Below are 22,524 nucleotides of genomic sequence, written 5' to 3'. Positions count from 1 at the left end.
ATAAGAACAAGCAATTCACAGAATAGGAAATCCTTATGGCCAATAAACATGTGAAACATTATCTCATCTCTTTGGTAAACAGGGTAATGCAATGTATAACACTATCAAATTGACAAAAATGTTAGCCTGACAATAGCAAGTCCTACCTAGAATCTGAGAAATATATACTGTTCATGGAAGTGTGAATTGGTACAAACACATTTAGTAGCATTTTGAAAATATGTTAACATAGGACCCAATAATTTTACTTTTAAGTATTTATTGTAGAAAAATGTATGTGTCTGGACAAGATGACAAGTATAAAGACAGTTAGTTCAAAACAAAGAATAGAGTAGATAATATCTAGGGTTCACAACTCTAAAGCTCTGAATTTATATATTAAAATAGAGGCAACACCTCTGGATTCAGCATATTTCACTTTTTATTGAACTAACAATAACCCAATCTGTACTCTGGAGAAAACATGTCATTGAAATACATATTAATAGATTCCCAGCGAATGAATTAGCTATTAAAAGAAGCTAAAGTATTTCAGAATCATTTGGAAAAAATTTAATAGGCTGGTTGATTAAATTTTAATAGCAAACTTGTTGGTTATTGAAAGTACACAGTGTGATAAATCAAGGTGTCATCTCTTCAATTTATGACTTCAGAAAAAATGATGAAAGTGTTCTTGGCTTTCAAGAAAATATTTCTTCCTTGACACTGTAATTGAATTGTTTGAAAACAAAGAGTAAAAAATAGTAAACTATGGTTTCTCTGGTTTTTAAAGTTAATTTAGCTTTTTAAAAAATATATATATATTTTTATTGATTTCAGAGAGGAAGGGAGAGGGGGAGAGAGAAATATCAATAATGAGAGAGAATCACTGATGGGCTGCCTCCTGCACACCCCATAGAGGGAATCTAGCCTGCAACCCAGGCATGTGCCCTGACCGGGAATTGAACTGTGACTTCCTGGTTCATAGGTCAATGTTCAACCACTGAGCCACGCCGGCAGGGCACTTTATTTAACTTTTAAGTACAGCATGAAGATTCTGTTAGTTTTATTGTAAACAACTCAGTCTTGATTTACATGGCTGTTTCTGTTTTATAAAAAGACCTTTACAATTTAACTAATCATTGATTGCACTGTCTTTCAGTAGATTTTTTGTTACATAGAAAAACAAAAAATGTTCGTATGGAAAATAATACAATAAATAAGTAATACAAGAATAAGCTCTGTGTTTCGTGTGCCCACAACTATAAACCCATGTTTGCCCCAGCTGTATTTACTTGCACAAAATAAAGTCTCCACTATGGGCCAAAATTAAGGTGTGAAGTCAAAAGCAGAGGGATTATTTAATCATAACTTCGCTTTATCTATAACTGTGATTTATGTATATCAGCCAATGTATATAATGAAAATGACTCCATAAAAGAAAAGCATCAAATCAAGGGAGAGAGAACCAAGAGGGAATGGAATGAAAGATAATGTATCTTAAGGAAGAAATAATTGGCCGATTAAGTGTTTTATTGAGGAAAAACAGAACATTTACCATCCTATATATTTATAAATTACAAGAATTTGAATATTGAGGCATATTTATATGTGATGGCTAGAAAAATGGCTGTATTGATTTGGTACATTAGATCACTGCAGTCTTAAAATACAACATGTGGCCCATTCAGTATGATCAAATAAGAATGTAAGTATGTTTGTTTGTTGTTGTTTAACGAAGTGTGAGGAGCAGAATGATAATTCAAGTTACTTTAAGAGATTTTCAGTACACCTTTGTTAGCCTGCTGTCAAGAAGAAATGTTGCTGGAATTATGTTTCTGAATGATATAATACAGGTTCAGGTGGGACCCAACTGTCATCTTTCTTCAGATCTCTTCTTTACTTCATCATTTTAAAGCACAGCCATCTGCCTTAGATACTTTTCTCAGTCCTCAATTATACATGTCACACAGAACTGGCCTAGAAGGTGCTGTCATTCAGAGCCTTCCAATGTCAAAACACCTATTCTATTTTCATGCCGAAAGACATTTAACAGTTTTGTGGTAAGACTATACATTTGAAAAGAGTGTAATCATTATTTCATTCAGATTTCACTCATTCAAAAACATTTTCATCAGCCTCTATCTTCATAGAAAATACAAACAGGTGAAATTAATATATTTTATCTAACCCAAAACATGTAACAAATATAAGAGAGGTTATTAAAGAGATATTTTATGTTCAAAAAAAAAAAATGACTATGGCCTTAACCTGTTTGGCTCAGTGGATAGGGCATCGGCCCATGGACTGAAGAAGGGTTTCCGGTTCCATTCCGGTAAAGGGCATGTACTTTGGTTGTGGGCTCAATCCCCAATAGGGGGCATGCAGGAGGCAGCTGATCAATGTTTCTCTCTCATTGACGTTTCTAACTTTATCCCTCTCCCTTTCTCTCTGTAAAAATCAATAAAATATATATATTTTTTAAATGGATATGATTTTACACGTAATCTTTATCAGTAGCTTTAGGGTCTGACTTTTAAGTAATTGTCAGAAAAAATGGTCGTAAGTTTTTCATATGGACTATAAAAGTCCCATTTGCATTGTATTACACTGGCATCAGAAATAAAAGATTTTGTTGTAGGCCTTCTGTTGGCAGCTTTGTTGGTGATTCCTGTATAATGAAATTCAATGTGAATTCCTTTTCCATAATTTTATTAAAGAAGTAACCCTTGTTTCTTACAGCAAATAAGCAGATATGAGTAGACTATAGCCAGGATTTAGTGAGTCAGATAATTAAGGAACAACTATTTTTACATAGCCACTTTGAGCTTTCAGCTTTTTTTACCCAATTTGAGCTTTATGTTTTGAGTCATGGGTTTTTCCCCACCCTACTTATTATCTACAATTAGTATTGAGTGTTTATTTCTGCTTTAAATGTTTCAATATTATAGTACCTGGTATAATGTTAGAAGGAAATAAATGACATTAGGAATTGCATAATTGACGCTGCTAAAAAAAGTACTCAAATTATAAGACTACTCATAGATCATAAAATGACTTTGTTTTAGATTCCCTCCATGCCATGGAGTTCACATAGTGTTTTCCTTATTAAAGCAGATTTTCATAGAGATCTAGGGACTATTCTGGACAATTGAACAATGAAAAAATACCTAGTCCTCCCCGTTTTCCTGGGGCTTACATTCCAGTGAAATTAGCACATAAACATTCTCTCACGTAAGTAGGGTTGTAACTTTCTTCCTCCCCACCCCCAGCAGTAACTTACTTACATCTTCAAATTGACTAACCAATAAGCTTAACTTTGCAGCTGAAAAACAGTGACAGATAGTCTGTAAACACTGATCTTCTTGGAAGTCTTCAGCGATCTCACAGCTATTAGAAGGGAAGTTTACAAATCAGAAGTTAGTTGGAGGGAAGAGGAATAGACAGCGTGGACAGAACCTTGGAAAACAGCAGTCAGAATTCAAAGAGACCTGAGTAAATTGGGGAAACAACCAGAAACAGAATAGATTTCAACAGGCAAGCGAAATGCAGTGCAGCTCTAGAGAAAAGACCAAAGTAACTGCACATAAAAGGCAGAGCAAGACAGGTTCTGTGCAAGTTTGGGGGTACGAGATCGGGGCGTTGGCAACAAGATGTTTTTATTGTTGTTGTTGTTTTAAGCACATGAGTGCCACCTTTCAAGGTGTCATTGACATGCCTAAATGTGAGTGGGGAGTGCAGGAACCCTGTGCTAATAACTCCTAGGAAAATTGCACTTGTTTTGGATGGAGACAGAAAGTGCAATTTTCCTAGAAAGCCCTGAGTGTCCGTAAAGCATGAGAAAGGATTGACTTCTTTCACCAGGTGAATGAAATGAGGAACAATTGGTTGCCTACTCCAACATATCTCTCCTTTGAATTAGCAAACCCATAGAGGTTATTGGTAACTAACTATACTTCTTGCGAAACATGAGTTATCAAACTTCATATTCTACTTTGGATTTCCTGTGACTGAGCCCTCACTTGAATTATAACTCTCCATTTACAGGACTAAAGTTAGTTTCAGTGACATTAATTACTTTGGTTTCAAATGATGGCTGAAGTATAAAAGTGAACAATAGTAAAAAAGCAACTTAAAGTATGCTTCTGTTTCTATCAGAAAAGGGTCCTTAATAGCAACAATAAAAACGAACATGTTTAAATTTTAAATTATTTTTCTAAGTTCTTATGTGGTTTTGAATTTAACAGAACACAGGTGGATCTCCAAGTTATGACTGCATGTCACTCATTATGGCTGTGTAAGATGCAAACACATGGCTTATTTCCTGAAAGAATTGAAACTTTCCAGCTCTAGAGATCTGATAAGTTATATTGTCCTTTAAATCAAAATGTGTTCACTATCCAATTTTGAGGTTAAAATATTTGCTTTATGATTAAGAATTTACTATGTAGGAAAGAGCTATAATTTCAAAAAAGGTAAAACTCCCAGGCCAAATTTTCCCTTCTCCTTTTTTACCATTTTCTACAAATGACTAAATGTTTTTGTTTATTCATTCAATATCGATTACTTCTTATTTTGAGACTAGAGACCCAGTACCCAAAATTCGTGCACTGATAGGGTCCCTCCCTTCTCCCGGCTGGCCCGGCCCCCTGGTCAAACTCCTGGACGAATTCCAGGTTGAGGGGACAATTTGCATACTATGCTTTTATTATATAGGATCATTGTGGATTCACTTGCTGTTATATGAAATAATACGGAGATCATCTACTTTCAATTAGGTTTCCCTCAATAAATATCTTGTAAAACTATGCGACAATATCACATCTAGGATATTGAGCTTAATACAATCTACCCATCTGATTCAGATTTCTTCAATATTTCTTATATTTCATTGTATTTGTGTTTAGTTTTATGCAATTCTACCACAAGAGTTTTTGTATACACCACCACAATCAAGATCCAGAGTAGTTCTATTACCACAAGATGCGTCATGTTGCCCTTGTATGACCATACCCACTGATATCCCCTTCCATTTCTAACCCCTTGCAATCACTAATCTGTTCTCCATTTTATAATTTTGTCATTTCAAGAATGTTATGTATATAATGGAATCATACAGTATATAACCTTTAAGATTATCTTTTTTACTCAGTATAATTCCCAACATATTCATGCACTTTCATATGGTATCAGTAATTTGTTCTTTTTTATTGCTGAGTAGTGTTCCATGGTATGAATGCATCATAGACTGTTTAACCTATTCACAGTTGAAGGACATCTTTGCTGTTTCCCATTATGGGCTATAACAAATAAATCTGCCATGAACATCTATATACAGATTTTTCTATAAATATCAATTTCACTTCTTTGGGATAAAAGTCCAAGGGTACAACTGGGGAGATAGTATGGTAATTGTACTTTTAGTTTTATGAGAAACTGCCAAACCATTTTCCAGAGTAGCTATACTGTTTTATAATCCCACCAGCAAAATATGAGTGATTCCATTTCTCTTCATCCTTGCCATCATTTGATATTGTCACCATTTTTATTTTAAGTATGCCATCTTTATATCCTCTTCCAAGAAATGTCTCTTTATCCTTTTGGCCCATTTCTAATTAAAGTGTTGTGTGTGTGTGTGTGTGTGTGTGTGTGTGTGTGTTATTGGTTGTTTTTTTATTGTTGACTTGAGAGTTCTTTCTATATTCTATATGCTAGCTCTTTGTTGGATTGTAAATATTTGTAAGTTTGTTTGCAAATATTTTCTCCTCATCTATGGATTATATTTTAATTCTCTAATATATATGTATATTTAAATTAGCATATACTAGTGTGTTGAACCTTTTCCTATACAACTTGTGTTTTCCTTTTCTCAGTCATTTTTTTCTTTCTTCAGCATCTATCATAAATACACATTCTGCCTATCGTTTCCATACATGCCCTAATTATATTTAATAAAACCGATCCTGTGATTTTTTGCTTTATTGTTAAATGGCTTGGAGGGTGGGAGGTTGCAACTCATACTGATGTTATGTTAGAAACAAAGAGTTGGAAGAATCTAGTTTTGTTACTTTACTTTGCCAAAGTCCAAACAACCAGTTGGAAAATGGAAAATATAATTATACTTGATACCATGAAGTTAATATTTTAAAATATTTTAAAATAATACCTATATTATCATTTTATCATATTTGTCAGTTCACCCAATTAGTATGCTATGGTGTACTAATAAGAGTGATTATCTTATTTTATTTCAATTTAAAAAATGGCTCTTTTTAAAATTTTAAAAAATGTCCAATCCTTCTGTTGTGTCAACAACTGCTCTCCAAATGAGTGTTTTAAATGTTGCCTTTTATTCTTTTTTACTTTCATTGAAAACAACCCAGTGGTTTCTGTGACTGAGGGGATGTTTGTTTAATTTTAGCTTTTCTTTCTTTGTTTTTAACTTTTTTTCAACTTTATTTTATGATTTGTTTGTATGGAAGATTGTATTTTGCTTTATTTTATTTTACTTTTAGCAAGCATGGGAATATATACTTGCTTATTCTTTGGAAAAGAGAGCACCCTAAATGTGGCTTAATCAACATTGTTAGTCATTTTATTTCTTCCACATTGACTTGGATATGTGCATTGTTGGAAACGTGTGCTTTAGCGGCATATATTTTTCAGTCTAATTAGCTGCCTGCCTGTAATCAGGACTATATCAACTGTTGTCATTCTAAATGTTTCCTTTCTTTTTTTCAAACACATTTGCCTGATTGACCTGTTTTTTTCTCTGTCTTTCTATGGGGCTGCTCCAGGAGCCATGGCTAATCATCTTATAAGCAATGCTCTGCTTCGTCCGCATGGTACTAACAATCCCTATAATACATTGCTTGGGGAACCGGCGGTCTGTAACAACCCTTCTGTCAGCATGTACAACGCACAAGGTGTGCTGGAGTTTATCTTAATTTTTTTCAAGTCAGAGTCCCATTTTATGTAGCTTTTATGGCCACATTCTATTTTTCTTTCCTTCCTCCTGCCTTTTCTTTCTTTTGGAAGCAGACACACAGATTCCTTTCACCTTCTACCCCTCTTGGTGCTTTTATTTTCCATTTTCCTTAGGTTTTTTTCATAGTAAGAAATGGATTCCTTTCTTCTGATAAACAAATGCTTGATCCATCAATATGTGTTTGTTTCTTTGTAAAGTGATAAAATGTATTGTGGCTTGTCAGTACTTTTCTTGTTGTTGATTGATTTTGAGAAATGCCATATTTACCTAAGGTAAGTAAGATAAAGGAACACTTGAACCACTAGTCTTAATGTTATAAGATTAATAAATAATCATATTCTGTTATACAATGAAGCACACTTTAAGCACAAAGCTTCAGTACTGATGAAAGCATTCATATGGGCTCCAGGGAAAATTACATTAAACATGGAGGAAAGAACAGTGAACTGAACAGTAGCAGTTCAGGTTCTACCCTAGCTTTCTATGGTCCCTATGAGCTGGTTCATGAAGGTCCCCAAATCCTTTTTCTCTTGTTAAAAACAAGCCTTTTGAATATGGTTCCTCTACATTCTCTGGTTTCAGTTGTGCCCTGGCCAGTATGGCTCAGTTGGTTGGGCATCATCCTGTGCAATGAAAGGTTGCTGGTTCGATTCCTGGGACTGGAGGTCGCCATTTGACGTTCTGCTCTCACATCAATGTTTCCTTATTTCTCTCCCTCTTCCTTCCTCCCTCTCTAAAAATTAATTTAAAATCTTTTTAAAAATTATTGTTTAGCAAACAAAAAGCATACATCTCTTAAAACAATTTATAATATTAAAGACATTGAAAATATCCATATATCATATGTAAAGAGACCACAAGAAAATAACATTCAAATAAAAGCTTTATAATCCTAGTCAGATGTACTTATTTAAAATTATATTTGAAAGAAAATTCACTATAGACAGAGACGTCCAAGATTCCTTCAAGTTAGATGTGATAGATTAGGAGTATTTAATATTTACAGGCGATTTTGAATAAAATGTATATTAATCCTCCGTGAGAATCTTTGTGGGAGGTTTTGGTTTATTTTACCTTCTCAGTCAGAGGTAAATGATTAGGGGCATGAGTGGCTAAAATTTGGTGTGAATGCCCATTCCAGAAAAGTATCTTTGCTTCAGCATGGCCATTGGGTGTCTAAAACCATCTGACCTTTCCAGGTGACCTTGCCAAATAAAAAGGATGCTTTTAAATTATTTCTAAATACCAAAGTCAGTAATCCAGAAGTGACTTCAGGAATACAGTCAAATTGTTTGTCAATAGGATAAAATAATTAAGCAAACTTTACATTTTATTGCTCCTTTAAGGCCCATGCATCCAAGAAGCATAGAATTTTAGAATCAAAAGAAGGAATAGGTTCATTAGGTCCTCCTCATGACATTGCTAAAGTGCTTTCTCTAATATGACCCTTCCCAGCTCAGGATTTCATATACAGTGACTCTTGAACAAGAGGAGCTAGGAGTGCCCAACCCCCTATGCAGTCAAAATCTGCATATAACTTTTGATACCTCCAAAACTTAACTGCTAATAGCCTCCTGTTTTCTAGAAGCATTAGCAATTACATAAACAAGCTATTAACTCTTAGTGTGTATGTTGTATCAAATATTGTAGTCTTACAATAAAACTAGAGAAAAGAAAATGTTATTATGAAAATCATATTTACAGTATTTATTTTTAAAAATTCACTTATATGTGGACCCACACAATTCAAACCCATGGCGTTCAATGGTCAACTGCATTTAACTGTTGAATTGCTCCATTTGTTGTATATATTTTTTTCCTTCCACCTAGCTGAAATTTGCCTCTGGTCATGATGCTTAGATTTGCCCTCTAGAGCAAAGAGCAAAGCATTCTGCTCTCTGTTGCAGTCCTTTAAATACCTGAAAGCAGCTAACCTGTCTTCTTTTAGTCCTCTGTTTCCCTAGGAAAAGAATTCAATGCCATCAATGTGACATAGTTTCTAGGTCCTTCTTCATAGTCACTCTCCTCCCCCCACCCCCCGCTAAATTTTCTCTCATTTGTCAATGTCCCTATTTCATTGTAGCTCTCAATAAAGTATATTTTGCCGAAGGCACCAGATGTGGTTTGGCAGAACAGTTTAGCAGACCTCATAATGGCCTTTTTAAAAATTTGGGCTATGTGACAGATAACTGTGTCATCATAAACATTTTAAAGTGTGCTGACAGTAAGTTTTGAGTGATGTTAAATGAAGATTTACAGCATATCTAAAAATTAAATCTATTCTACATTATTCACACAAAGAAATGTTGGAAATTGTTTTAAAACTAGCAATAAATTTAGATAGCATTTCGTTTCAATTTTTTATTATTCTAATATAGTTTCTAGTGTCTTATATAATGAAAAATTTAATAATTATTAATGTATATGTTTTTCCTGATTTAATATCTGCTTTCTTGATTTATTTTCTTTTTATTGCTATCCCAAATTAGGAGATTTTTCTAAGGATGAAACACTTCCGTAAACACTATCAAAATGAAATTCCCATGATGCAAACGTTAAGATAATAATATATATATTTAAAGTTTATTTCTGTGGAATTTATTACTGGATATTGTTATTAAGACCATCAATAAATACACAAAGGATTCTTCTGAATGGATTTGTGGTTTATGCCAGTAAACTAAATCAATTCTACCGAATTTCCTTAATGATAAGATAGCAAATAATTTTATTCATGTTTTTCAGAGTCAGAAGTGGAATTGTTCAGCTACTTGATGTTTAAATATTTTTAAGATGTTAATAAACTATGGTAGTGCTTAAAATAATTCTTTTTACAATTGACCCAAAATAAATCTTGGTGATTGTCATTTGCTACTAATCTTATGCTTTCAGATGAATGCACTTATATTCTTACTGGCAAGGTGAAATCTTACATGAAATATAGGTGGCTCGGTATGTACTGGAGTGGTTTATGTTGAAGTACCACTTAATTCTGTTCTATGGGTCCTCTGATTCAGTTGCACCAATGCCATCCAAGCAAAGAAGCATTCAGATTTAAAGTACCCATTTTTGTTTATAATGCCTTTATTTAAAATATGTAAAGATGTGTTTATAGTGGTACTGAAGCTTATTGTTATGAATAAAGATGAATTGGATTTAGATTGTCTGGAAATATTTAAAACTTCATGCATAGTATTTCTGGACCATTATCTTTTTGTCAATATTGGACAATTCAATTTTTGTTAGACCAATTTCATTATACATAAACCTGTCAACAAAACATAATATAGAGAGGAATTCATGATTTTATAAAATAATGTGCATTTTAAAGTAATTTAATTCAATTCTAAAATTTTAAAGACAGTTACATCCTTAGGTTGGGATATAGCAAAGAATACATTGTACATTATAGTTGGTAAGGATACAAGGTCATATTATAAAATATATAAATAAATATTCAAAGCCCAAGGCAGATGTGAAGAGAACGAGATGGCAGTATCCAGAGCAAATCCAGATTTCCTTTCTGGTCCCAGTTCTGCCACTCCGTGCAGGGTAGCTAGGTAAGGCTCAGCCTCTCTTGGCTGCAGTTTCCTCATCTCTGAGAAGCAGGGATTGAATTTATTATCTTTCATGTGCTTCCTAGTTCTAAAATTCTGTCATTTAAGGAGGGAGCTATAATGAACCTACAAACAATTACCCTCTTGTTTTATTGGTTTGGCTTTCTATTTCCAGTTCCCCTTTTAAAGCTATTTTGAAAATTTAAAAGAAATTCCTCTGCATTTTGAAATACTGTTGGTCTTTTGCTGAGAACCAAATAAACATTTAAAGTACACACACCTTATTTCTAAAGCAGTGGTTAAATTCTAACAAGCCAGAATCTCTTGAAATGATCTAGCCCAGTGAATTTGCAGGAGTATGTGTGTGTGTGATGATGATTTAACCTTCCTGTAAACAGAATCACAAAGAGCAGTTCTTTTGACCTGATTAAAATATGGGGTTTTTTTAGAAACATGATTTCACTAGCATTGTTTTTAATGGACCAGTTCAAAAATGTTTGATTGCATATGATTGTGCAGCAACCCAGAAGAAAATTATATTGATGGTGGTATTACCCCGCTCCCTCAACATTTTCTTGATACAGAATAATGATTGGATTTAACCTTTTTTCTTTCTCCGTAGTTATACAACTTTTGTATATGAGCGCCAGAAATGACAGTATTGATCAGTATTATTTACAAATGATAATAATCATTTATATAGGTACAGTAGGGGAAAGATAATCTTTGTACATGCAAAGAGAAAATAAATATGGGAAAAATTATGAAAACCTTCAACTATAGTCTCTCTGTATATAAGCTAAAAGCTTTATCATTTTGCTGAAAATTTTAAAGTTAAATAACATTTCTTAGAAGCGGGTATTTTCTAAAATACATAAATACACACACACATATATATATAATATTAAAATGTAGTTGTAGAAATATTCATGGCTTGCCCTCAAATATTTATTTTCCTTGGTTGGTGTGATAATCTTAACTTTAAAAAAAAAGTGTATTTGTTTGAAATTTATAAACTGTAGAAACGCTTATTAAAGACTCATTTTACTAGCATGTGTTAAGGTGGGGGTTTTATTTTCTGACTAACATTTCAGTATTTTTAATTATGATAAACCATGTAACACAGACTCATGAATTTGGGGGCAGTGAAAATTATTTCCTTTGACTCTTTTTTCTGCATATCATCAATTTGCTTTTTACTCATGTTTCTTCTACTGTCGCTGTAAGCTTACTTGTTGTTTTTTCTTTCCTTTTCTTCATGCTGTCGTTTAGAGCCCTACAGAGAGACAAGTATGGGAGTAAAGCTAAACATTGCATATCAAATGTAATTTTTTTTAGTTCACTTTTATTGCATCACATATAGATGATGTAGTTATTAAAAACAGTTCATCTCACAATTTAAAAACTAAAGAACCTATGAATTGACTTATATAAATATATGTTAATAGAGATTAGACGCTTTTGTTGTCTGATTCTTTTACTGTGTCACATAATCAACATAGTTGTTAAGTCTCATGTAATGTTTGTGTGAGTTAAATTGTTTTTAAATTAAGCATTTATTTTTGCTAATTCATAAACTTTTAATTTTTATTAGTACATTTCATCATACCAATATATGTCATATGCAACATGCCCACTTTAATTTTACTATGGCTGTTTTCAACCTGTACCTAATGCATTGACAACAGAAATAATAAACACGTTTCAATGCATCAGTCACGCAACCATAACCATCAAGCCTACCATAGCAGCCTCTGCAGCAGCCGCCACCCATCACATACGGCCCTTTAAAAAGCATTTACTTTATTTTCCTTAACATTGTGGATTTGTCTACAAGATAGCGTATAACATGAAAATAAATTGCTTCACCCTATGTCTGTGATGGCTGCTTTTTAATGTATTTTATGCACTGCTGTTTTTGAAAACCATGTTACTTGAACACAGAGTATCCATCAGATGTCTATCTAAAAATTGACCAATTTGGGACACTTTATTTAAACCAGCAGTGAACTAGTTCAGTTTTGATAAACAATTGCATCACAGATATAGAATGAATGCTATATTTTCACAAGTTAGCAGTACATTGAGAAGTTAATGAATTATTCAGTTAATTGTTCTGTAAAGCAATACCCTTTCTTATTTACCACTATTGGTCGAATGTTTGTGTTTGATTTTCTTTTGTGGTTGCATTTGAAGAGATTTATGGAATTATAGATCTTGGATTTCTGTTCATTCAAGAGAATGCAAAAACCTTGAACAAGCATGTGGTCAAATTTATTTCACTATAGCTGTTTCTTTCCAGAATACAATGTTTAATCAATCTCTTCTTAAGCCTAAAGTTTAATATATAACACAAAGTAATCACTCATTATGAAATGGAAACTTTAATTTTCACACTATGTTTTTAGGAACCAGATCAAATTCTTTTGTATTATTATCTTAATGACCCTAAATAATTACTAATGGGTTAATCTATAATTGCAACCAAAGTGCTTATAGCAGAAAAAAAAGTAGAAAGTAAAGACAAATATTTTTCTTTTGAAAGTTCCTATGTGCAAATTATTTTGATGTGCCACTCATTTGACTAAACATTATTTTATGACTACATAATTCTGACAAATTTAACATAATCCTTTTGTGGTTTTGTATGTAGGAATTACTTTTAATATTACAGAATTATATATCAAATTATTAGAAAGTGCTTGATTCATTTACTTAGACCAGTATATTCAAAGTACCACACAGGAATTATGTTACTATTATACCTATTCCAATGTTAAGACAACATGTAAAATTAAAGGTAACTAATTACTGAATTGACTTTGATGTGTATAAATTGAAAGCTATGAATGATTATATCAAAGTTTTGCTTTTTTTCTCCCCTCAATTGTAATTAAATAGGCTTCAAGTAAGTTTAGGCAATGTTTGTGTGTGAATTGCAAATTCATAGATTTTTTTTATTTTTAAGATTTATTTTAAATAGTTCTTTTCCATTTATAAGATTTCTATCAATTGTCCAAGTATATATAGATGTGTACATTAAATTAGTGTTTTTTACTTCCAAACATTTTGTACTTAATTAAAAATGCTAGCAATTTATACATACTTCACAGTGCTATGTTTCTGCTTTTGTGTTTGTGCGTGTTCTATGGCCCATTGGATAGCAATGTCATCGTGTCTTGTAATTTCTTTCAGAGGGGCTTCTGAACAATGCCAGGGATACAAGTGTCATGGATACTCTACCACTGAATGGTAACCATGCCAATAGTTACAGCATCGCCAGTGGCGAATACCTGAGCAACTGTGTGCAAATCATAGACCGAGGCTACAACCACAACGAGACCGCCCTGGAGAAAAAGATCCTGAAGGAACTCACGTCCAACTACATCCCTTCCTACCTGAACAACCACGAGCGCTCCTGCGAGCAGAACCGGAATCTGATGAACAAGCTGGTGAACAACCTGGGCGGCGGGGGGAGTGAAGAGGACGCCATCGTCCTGGATGACGCCACCTCCTTCAGCCACGAGGAGAGCCTGGGCCTGGAACTCATTCACGAGGAATCCGACGCCCCCTTACTGCCCCCGCGACTTTACTCCGCGGAGAACCACCAGCCACACCACTACCCGCGAAGGCGGATCCCCCAAGACCACAGCGAGAGCTTCTTCCCTTTGCTAACCAACGAGCACACAGAAGAGCTGCCGTCGCCCCACAGGGACTCGCGCTATACCAGCATGCCCGCCCTGGCCGGGGTGCCCGCCGCCGAGAGTGTGACCACCAGCACCCAGACCGAACCCCCGCCGGCCAAGGGGGGCGATGCCGAGGATGTTTACTACAAAAGCATGCCAAACCTGGGCTCCCGAAACCACATCCACCAGCTGCACACCTACTACCAGCTGGGTCGCGGGAGCAGCGATGGCTTTATCGTCCCTCCCAACAAAGACGGGACCCCGCCCGAGGGGAGCTCCAAAGGACCCGCTCACCTGGTCACTAGCCTATAGAGGGGACAGAGAATGGACGCCAACCGAGCCGCGCGCACCTGCTGGGCTGGGCTGCTCTGAGCTGCTGCCGGCGGCGGGAAGGATGGGGACTCCTCAGTCTCTATGCTGTTCTGGAATGACAACCGCAGACTGTCAGACCTTTTTTGTTTTTGTTTTTTTAAACTGGGATTTTTAGGTCAGCCCAGGGGAGAAAGGTCACTGCTGAACGCCCCCGGTGCCCTCTCCTTTCCTGCCCTTTCCCCCCTCAGATGGAGACTTCATTATGTTAATGAACGAGATATGAAGAAAATGGCGCTCATTGTGGCCTTGTTGATCATGTTGTGTTTGTTCTAACATCTCTGATGCTCTGTTACTATAATGACAAGGACCTGATTTTTTTTCTGAAAGGCCGGAAGAGTTGTTTGAAATTAGTAACAATGCTGCGTCTAGATTGGAGTGCACAAACATAAAAGCAAAGCAAAACTGAATCACACAGTGGTTCTTAGTCAGTCACCACCTGAGTCCACCGCAGCAGGAATAGCTGTGGTCTACAAAAATCAAACAACAATTAATAACGACACGGAGGGGAATTCTAGAATTATATGCTAGATGCATATTTTATGATTTGCTGTATTAACGGATGATAAAACTAATGGCAGAAAACAATTGAACAATTTCTATGTAATGTACAGATACTAGCATTGCACATATAGTCTGCTTTCTGTTCCTCCAGAATTTGAGTCCTGTTAATGTAGTGCAAAAAAAAAAAAAAAGAAAAGAAAAAAAAAGAGATACATTTTCTTTTTCTTTCGTGCTGGTCTTGCAAGTTTGTCTACCAGTAAGAGAGCAAAGTTTCCTTCCTTTTGCTTTTGTTTTCTTTCTTTCTTCATTTTATTTTCTTTCCTTTTTTTTCCCCCCTTGCTTTTTTGCCTATTTTCTTTAAAATGTCACCTGGCAAAAAAATAAATAAATAAATAAATAATAAATAAATAATAAATGAACTATCACTTTATAAGAATCATTTTCTAGTAATGCAAACAAATTATTTTTTACAAAAAAAATAAAATAAATAAAATTAGACTTCCTTCCGCACTATATATCTTTATTCAGTCAGAATATTTCCAAGAGCATTTTTGCAAATTAGAGCAGGACAAACTTTTATGTTTACGGTGCACATCTGTTGTAATGCAAGCATATTTGGCAAGCGATTCATCACCATGACAGTAGCTATGGTTCTAGAAGTCAAGAGATGTCAATAGAACTAGTGGGGCTTCTGCATGTGAAAACAAAAAACACGGTATCCCATAGGCATTAAAGTGCTGACTGCTCAGTCTGATCCCCAAGTGGGCACCTGCACTACCGATTCTAAAGGAAATCCACTCCCTTGTAGTAAGAATCAAAAGGTCAAGTTATTTTTCAGTGATTAAAACAAATCTTCTGTTTGCTAACAGGAACATTTATTTATTTGACAGGATTTTAAGTAAGATAGGAATACAAGAGGTAAATTAGCAACACATATAATTTTCTTTTTAAATTTACGATCCATTTTGTATGGTCTCAAAGTTGGATGACCTCATTACTAATATTTGTTGTAAAAGTGAAACTTGTTTGCCAACCAATAAACAACTGATTGAGATTTAGTAGATATTGTATTGATGTATGTACTATATGATTGATTAATTATTCTTTTTATTTTTCTCACCTTTCTTTCCTTCTGTTTTCAGTACACAAACTTTTCCTAATCCTCTATGGCCCAAATGAGCCAGGCAAAAGAAATTAATCTGCCGGAATGAATAACTTAAGCACAAAATTACACAGTTTTTGCAGACAAAGTAAACCAGAAAAATGGGATGGGCATGTTTATGTTGGCCGAAATAAGATGCATAACTTACTTTTGAGCACGTTAATATATAGGTTACTACGTGCTTATTTTTAAAGCAGCTACAGTCTCTTGAGCTTATTATAAAAGCCAATTCAATCAGAGATTTAAGTATTAAATTGGGGGGAGTGGAGGTGGATCATATTATTTCCTTCCTTGTAAACTCCATTTTGATGTTAGAAATTTAAATTCACTCAATTGGCAAAATAACAGAGTAACAGCAAAGAGAATATCCATTTTGTAGTGGTAGTATAAGACATTTTAATGCTAATTTTAAAGCTAGAATGAATTTGCCAAATTATTATTTCTCTTGCAGTATGTAATATCTTGGTGATTTCTTTTTCCTTTTCATTTCCCCCAAACCTAAACACCTACCACCTATAAATTGATTTCTTAAATGAAGATGGGAAGGAATAGTTTAGAGAATAGCCAGTAATCTATAGTTTTAAAATATATGACAAAAGGAAACATTTGGTGCTGGGTCAGAGTACATCCTAACCTTATATCACCTCAAGATATCTTATGCATCCTTCCTTTTTAGTCACTTAACCAGAGTATTTTTTAAGTCTACATATTTTCTTTAAATTGTAGGAGAACCACAAGCTTTAACAGAAGTTAACCACAAGCTTTAACAGAATTTAAAAGATGCCTTGTTTTTTTTACCACCTTTGGTTGACTGTATATTTTACCAATTATTATTTTCTAGTGAAATAATGTTGTAATAACATTTAGACTTGAATTTGTTTTTCTCTCTGAGGTCTATTTCACATGATGAAGTTTTCTCATGCCACACTATGGCGACATTAGCACGTGAAAGGTGGTTAATCTATCTGGGACATAGAACACATTTGGTAATGAAAGAACCCTTGTTAGGCATGTTTAAGGTAACTTCATGTGGTCTGTAGGTTATGGATACTTATGCTTGTTTTGCCAACCCAACAGTAATCTATATGAGAGCAACTCTGTCATTAAGAAGCTAGTTTCAAGATCAACGGGGAAACTACCTCAAATCCAGCTTGCTGATGCTGCCAATTCTGATTGTCTAATGTTGCTACCTCCCTGCCCGCTATCTTTTGTGTTTCATTATATGGAAATTTGAAGCAGGTAGCCCCTGCCGCTCCACCCCCTCACCCCCACCCCAGCTCTCCATAGACCAAGTTGAAGAAAATCACTTGAATACATAAAGGGGAGCAGAAAGCCATTCTGTACTGTCAGTTACTACCAAGTTCCTAAGATGAAAGGGTAAGATTTTTGAACTCTCATACATCATAACTGGCTTTTAGAGTAAACCGGAAAAGACTTAAGATCCTGAAGACTGTCACAAGAAGAGATTGTTCCCCCAAGTTTTATGTGACTATAATAAAAACAAACAGTGAGTGGATAAAGGAGTTAACTATCCATTTCTATAGAAATCTGTGTATATCTAACATACTCATTTAGTCCTCTTTACACTAGCAAGAATTGCATTCCTGAACTTGAATCTTTTTTATGTGCATTTTCATATGTAACTATTGATAAATTAATAATTTTAAAAGATGCCTTGTTTTTTTTACCACCTTTGGTTGATGATATTTTTAATACCCTGTAACATTCATGACATTAGCTGCATATTTTTGATGTGTTTATCTGATTTTCCATTAAGAAGTAGATTTTCATCAAACAGATATACACATTATCTGATAGCTGTAAAAGTTATGCCAATAAAAACAAACCAATTATTATTTCCTAGTGAAATAATGTTCTAATAACATTTTAGACTTGAATTTGTTTTCTCTCTAAGGTCTATTTCACATGATAACTTATCAGGGCATTAACTGACTGCATGTTTAGTTGATTCAGAAACTGGGGATATTGCATAGTTCATGTTCCTAAATAATAATATTTATGGAGAAATCTAAGTTTTGTGAAGGAGAAGTAGGTTGAAGTTCCAATTAAGTTTTTATCATCCCTCTTTGTTTCCACATTATTAAAATTAAAAACCTGATGATTGAATAATAAATTGCTATGCTAAAATTATTATAATGACAAAAAATAACTGGCATGAAAACAAATATATTGAAGTAAAAATAACCAGGAAAATTAATCAAATGCAGGTAATAGAAATACCCTTAACTTCCTATAAAAAAATTTCACAATGACTCTAAATTAAAATGTAGTTTATGATCTGTTATTTTTAAATTCCCATTAATCTAAAAAGGTTGACATATTGATGAAAATTTTTCAGATTTAGCGTTTTTAACTTTTTTAATATTAACTTATTCAGTGTGATGACACTTTTCATGATAATGGAGGTAAGCATATGAGTAAATTATTAATATTTACAAAGGACCCACAGACTTAATTTTGGGCAATAATTTTAGGCTTTTTCCCCCTACACATGTTTGAACCCACTGACCAGTTTCCTCACTTTAAAAAATGGCATTAAAAACTTTAAAGACTGACTTTCTTATTATTGTAGAGTCCAAAAGGAAGAGGAAAAATATTTTTTGGATTGTCTAAAGACCAACTCCAAATTAATCATCATCTCCTATTAGTGAAAGGATAATTAGTTTTTAGAAGTTGTCCCTCAGTACTGTACCAAAGTGCCACTGCTTAGGATGTTTAGGGTCAGGGGGGGGAACAAAAACAAAAAAAACAAAACAGTACAGAGCTACTATGCATGTCAATTCAAATTTAGAGAAGGAGAAAAAGAAGTCAAACCCTAATTTAATTTTGAGCAATTCTGAAAATATTGACAAGAATGTCCTTTCTTCTCTAACAAAAATACTTGAGATAAAGTAATATGTATGATCTTCCCAGAATATTGTAGTAGTGCCAAGGTATTAAGGTTTAATTAGTTCATGTTTAGTAATTTATAACTATAACTTACCATATAAATAACTACTATGCATTCCTAATACTTTACATATAGGTTAGACTTCTACACAGCCATAAATTAAGAACGTGGGAGCACGAGAGTGAAGCAGCAACATTGCAAAATATTTTTGTGCAAATGAATTCTAAGTGAGAAACTCCTTTGAGCTCATAAAATAAATTTCATGGATCCCAACTATAAATTTAATTTTGTAATTAGCAATTATGTCCTTTTAAAACCATCTGAAAAAATATTGTTAAATATTTAAATTATTATTTAGGCTAGTCGAAATTAAAAAGTGTTCGTAGCTGCTTATTTCCTGCTTAGGCCATAAAAGGAATCTTTTCTGTTTACTAATTAACCTGATTACTTCCTCTTTGCTTTAAAAGGGATATCATTTTTTAACTTTCAACTGTATACATACCTACCTACTCTGATTCCTTTTATTTACAGCTTGCAGGGGAAATAGCTGATTTACAACATCACAAACTTTATGATTTTTGCAATAAAGCAAGTAGTTTTTATGGTTTTCCATATTGTCATTTGAAATAAAGTTATTGCTATTTCCTCTTTTTTAAAAAAAATTAAAAGTCTGCACTTTAACATCTAAGACCTGTAAGTTATTATTCAAGTGTCTTTATAGCAACTATGTTTTAATGTTTCTTTCTCTCTATTAATATTATGTCACCCAAATTTTTCTCATTTAATTCGTGTCCCATTGGAGTATTTCAAAGTTAAATGCAAACTATGATTTTTAAGAAGTCATGTGAAAGGAGAACTTTGATTTATATATGAGGTCAAAGAAGACAATATGAGAAAAAGCCTCTATTGTGGTAACCAAATCTTTTCCATCACAATACGAACAGAAGAGGAGCAGAATCAAGTTGGCAAATTTATGGTAAGGTAGCAGGTCCTAAATTAGAGTTCCAGATAAAACATTTCCAGGAAAAAATAATGAAATAATTTAGAGTGATAAAAATCTTAAAACACTGTACCAAATGCTATTGATGTTTTAAAAAAATAAAATTGGAGTTCATCATATTATAATTTTATCTTGCTGATTCCACAGGAAACCCTAAACACTTTTAACATCCTAGATATTTCTTGTCTAGCTACACCCTCTCTGAAGGAAATATGAATATTTTATCAATGTTTCTTATATATAAATATTTTTGCCTCAATTCACTTTCACCCTCTAATCTGCTTACTCTATTGTACACCAACATAGTTAATGCGACTTGTAGCTTTGTACCTTTTAGAGCTTTATTATGAGTCTTTCTAATAAACATTAAATTAATATTAACTTGGAATTATGTACATTGTGCAAAATAATTCACAACCAAGCAATATTCATATTATCAGATAATTCATTATATATAAGAATATTACTTTGAAGTTGAACAGATAATTACACTGCTGAAAATATTACTCTCAAGTTCTTTCTATTCGATTATTATAGTCACTTTATTAAATTCTACAGGCAGTTGTACACATGATGTGCTATCAGAGTAATCCATAATCCAAATGTGTCTAAAAGTATTCCCAGTGCTTCTTCACTCCAGAATGCTAAAGGAAAGAGCCTGAACGAAGAGAAAAGTAAAGCCGACTTCTAAGGACCTAATTTGGATAAACTGTTATTCGGAATGAGTAATTTTAAAATGAGAATGTTTTACTCTGTAATCTAAGGGAGAGGTTAATAAAGATTTACGGTTAGTCCGATATCAGAGGATTTAAAATTTTAAAGATGTTTAAGGTTGTCTCAAAGGCACAAGACGGCAGAATTTTACACTGCATTTGCAAGGAAAGCTGTTTAAAATTCATACCTAACGTAGCTTTTAGAGTTAAGAATTCCTCTTTTCAAGGTAAAACTGGTGATAAGATCCTGGCTTCAAAATAAAATGTATGGTTGACCTCTAAAAATGTTTGGCAAAATTCATGAATATCATCAACTCTATAATAGTAGGTAGAGGTCTTTGGGGATGGAATTCGGAATACATAGACTGGAACGGAGTGTCCTCATGCTGACCATTGCCTAGACCTCCAGAGCGTATTTTTAATGCCTTGAATTTCAGGTTGTCACAATGTTTATGTTTTGGATGACATTATAAATTAAGAAAGATGAGGGAAACACATTTGAAGTTGGTTTTCATGCCTCGTTTGAGAATAAAGGTTTCCTTTACCATCCTAAGTAATACAAGATGCTATGTCTTGAAACAGCTCTGGACAATCAGAAAGTGCTCATTTGTAAACAAGTCCTTTTTGTATATTGTAACAGTATCTTTGCCTCTGAACTATAAAATTGAGGACAATTGTAGAAAGAGCTTGATTTCCTTTCATTTGGCTTCTGTGAATGCATTGGAAAGTAGGATAATTTGAAAAGGTTTTTCATACTGTTTTCTCACTCAACAAGCATTAAATCTAATTCAAGATATATCTTTTTTTTAATGGTACTTTATTTTTAAAACTAACAACAAATTAAGCTATTTCGCCTTGAAAAGAAAAATCACTTTTTAGGAATAAGAATATAGCTATTGCAGGCTTTGGTCTTTTAACCATTCTCATATATTTACACATAGCATTAATCTTATACACCTACAGATTTCAATCTACTGCATTTTTTTCCCTTGTACAACCTTTCCAACCATTTTTTTTTCTTAAATGCTCTGTACAATCACATGTAAAATCATGAGCTAAAAAACTCAATAAAAAACGTCAGTAAACAATAAGTGATGTAGTCACTGTTATTATATGGTAGTATCAACATTTTGCTTTTGGGACAGTGTTTCAAACTTCCAGATGCTAATTGAAACTTGGACTTCTAATATATTTCCTCACTCTTCACACCCTGCCACCCTCCTCTCCACATATTGAAAATAAAATGTGAGGCCTCTTTTTTCTTAACGTTATTAGGAACTACTGTGATCCAGGGTGTCTCTAAGGCTAATTGTTCATTTCAGAAAGATAGGAAGTTAAATTAAGAATTTATTGTTTGCCCCTAATGAGGTATAGTCAAATGTAATCTTATATCTGCTGCCTGGTCTTATTTCTCCTCATCTCAAACTGGGGAAGACAGTCCGTCACCAATGAACTTCTGTTCCAAAAGAGAGTTCAGAGATCCCTGCTCTGAAATGCCATTCTTCTTTCCAATAAGGTCACAGTAAGTATCAGTATATCACCAAGGTAGGCGTTATATACTCAGTATTCTGAAGTCTTCTGGATCAGCAGTGCCTCGCTAGGATGTGCCTGGCATGTTGCGTTGCTTCATGTAACCTTCCCAATAATATGGTGAA

At 33.8% G+C, this 22,524-nt stretch overlaps 1 protein-coding gene across 24 annotated transcripts in view; it reads left to right on the top strand.

Annotated features, from left to right (window-relative positions):
* Positions 1-16,137, top strand: part of ADGRL3 (adhesion G protein-coupled receptor L3) — a 764,879-nt gene extending 748,742 nt beyond the window's left edge. For 10 of the 24 annotated variants that reach the window (XM_070395881.1, XM_070395997.1, XM_070395943.1 and 7 more), the window contains 3 exons: positions 6,777-6,905; positions 11,797-11,814; positions 13,720-16,137. In XM_070395881.1, the coding sequence (XP_070251982.1) occupies positions 6,777-6,905; positions 11,797-11,814; positions 13,720-14,522 (950 nt within the window). In that variant the 3' untranslated portion in view covers positions 14,523-16,137. Of the gene's footprint in view, positions 1-6,776; positions 6,906-11,796; positions 11,849-13,719 lie in introns of all 24 variants that reach the window. The other 14 variants (XM_070396008.1, XM_070395993.1, XM_070395986.1 and 11 more) reach the window with 4 other exon arrangements.
* Positions 16,138-22,524: the final 6,387 nt, after the last annotated feature.

This window comes from Myotis yumanensis, unplaced genomic scaffold, assembly GCF_028538775.1.
Source record: "Myotis yumanensis isolate MYYU_CA2020_CCGP unplaced genomic scaffold, mMyoYum1.0.hap1 SCAF_1, whole genome shotgun sequence".
Classification (NCBI taxonomy): domain Eukaryota; kingdom Metazoa; phylum Chordata; class Mammalia; order Chiroptera; family Vespertilionidae; genus Myotis; species Myotis yumanensis.
The sequence above is the reverse complement of the archived record's forward strand: the minus strand, read 5'-3'. Positions and strand labels throughout refer to the sequence as shown.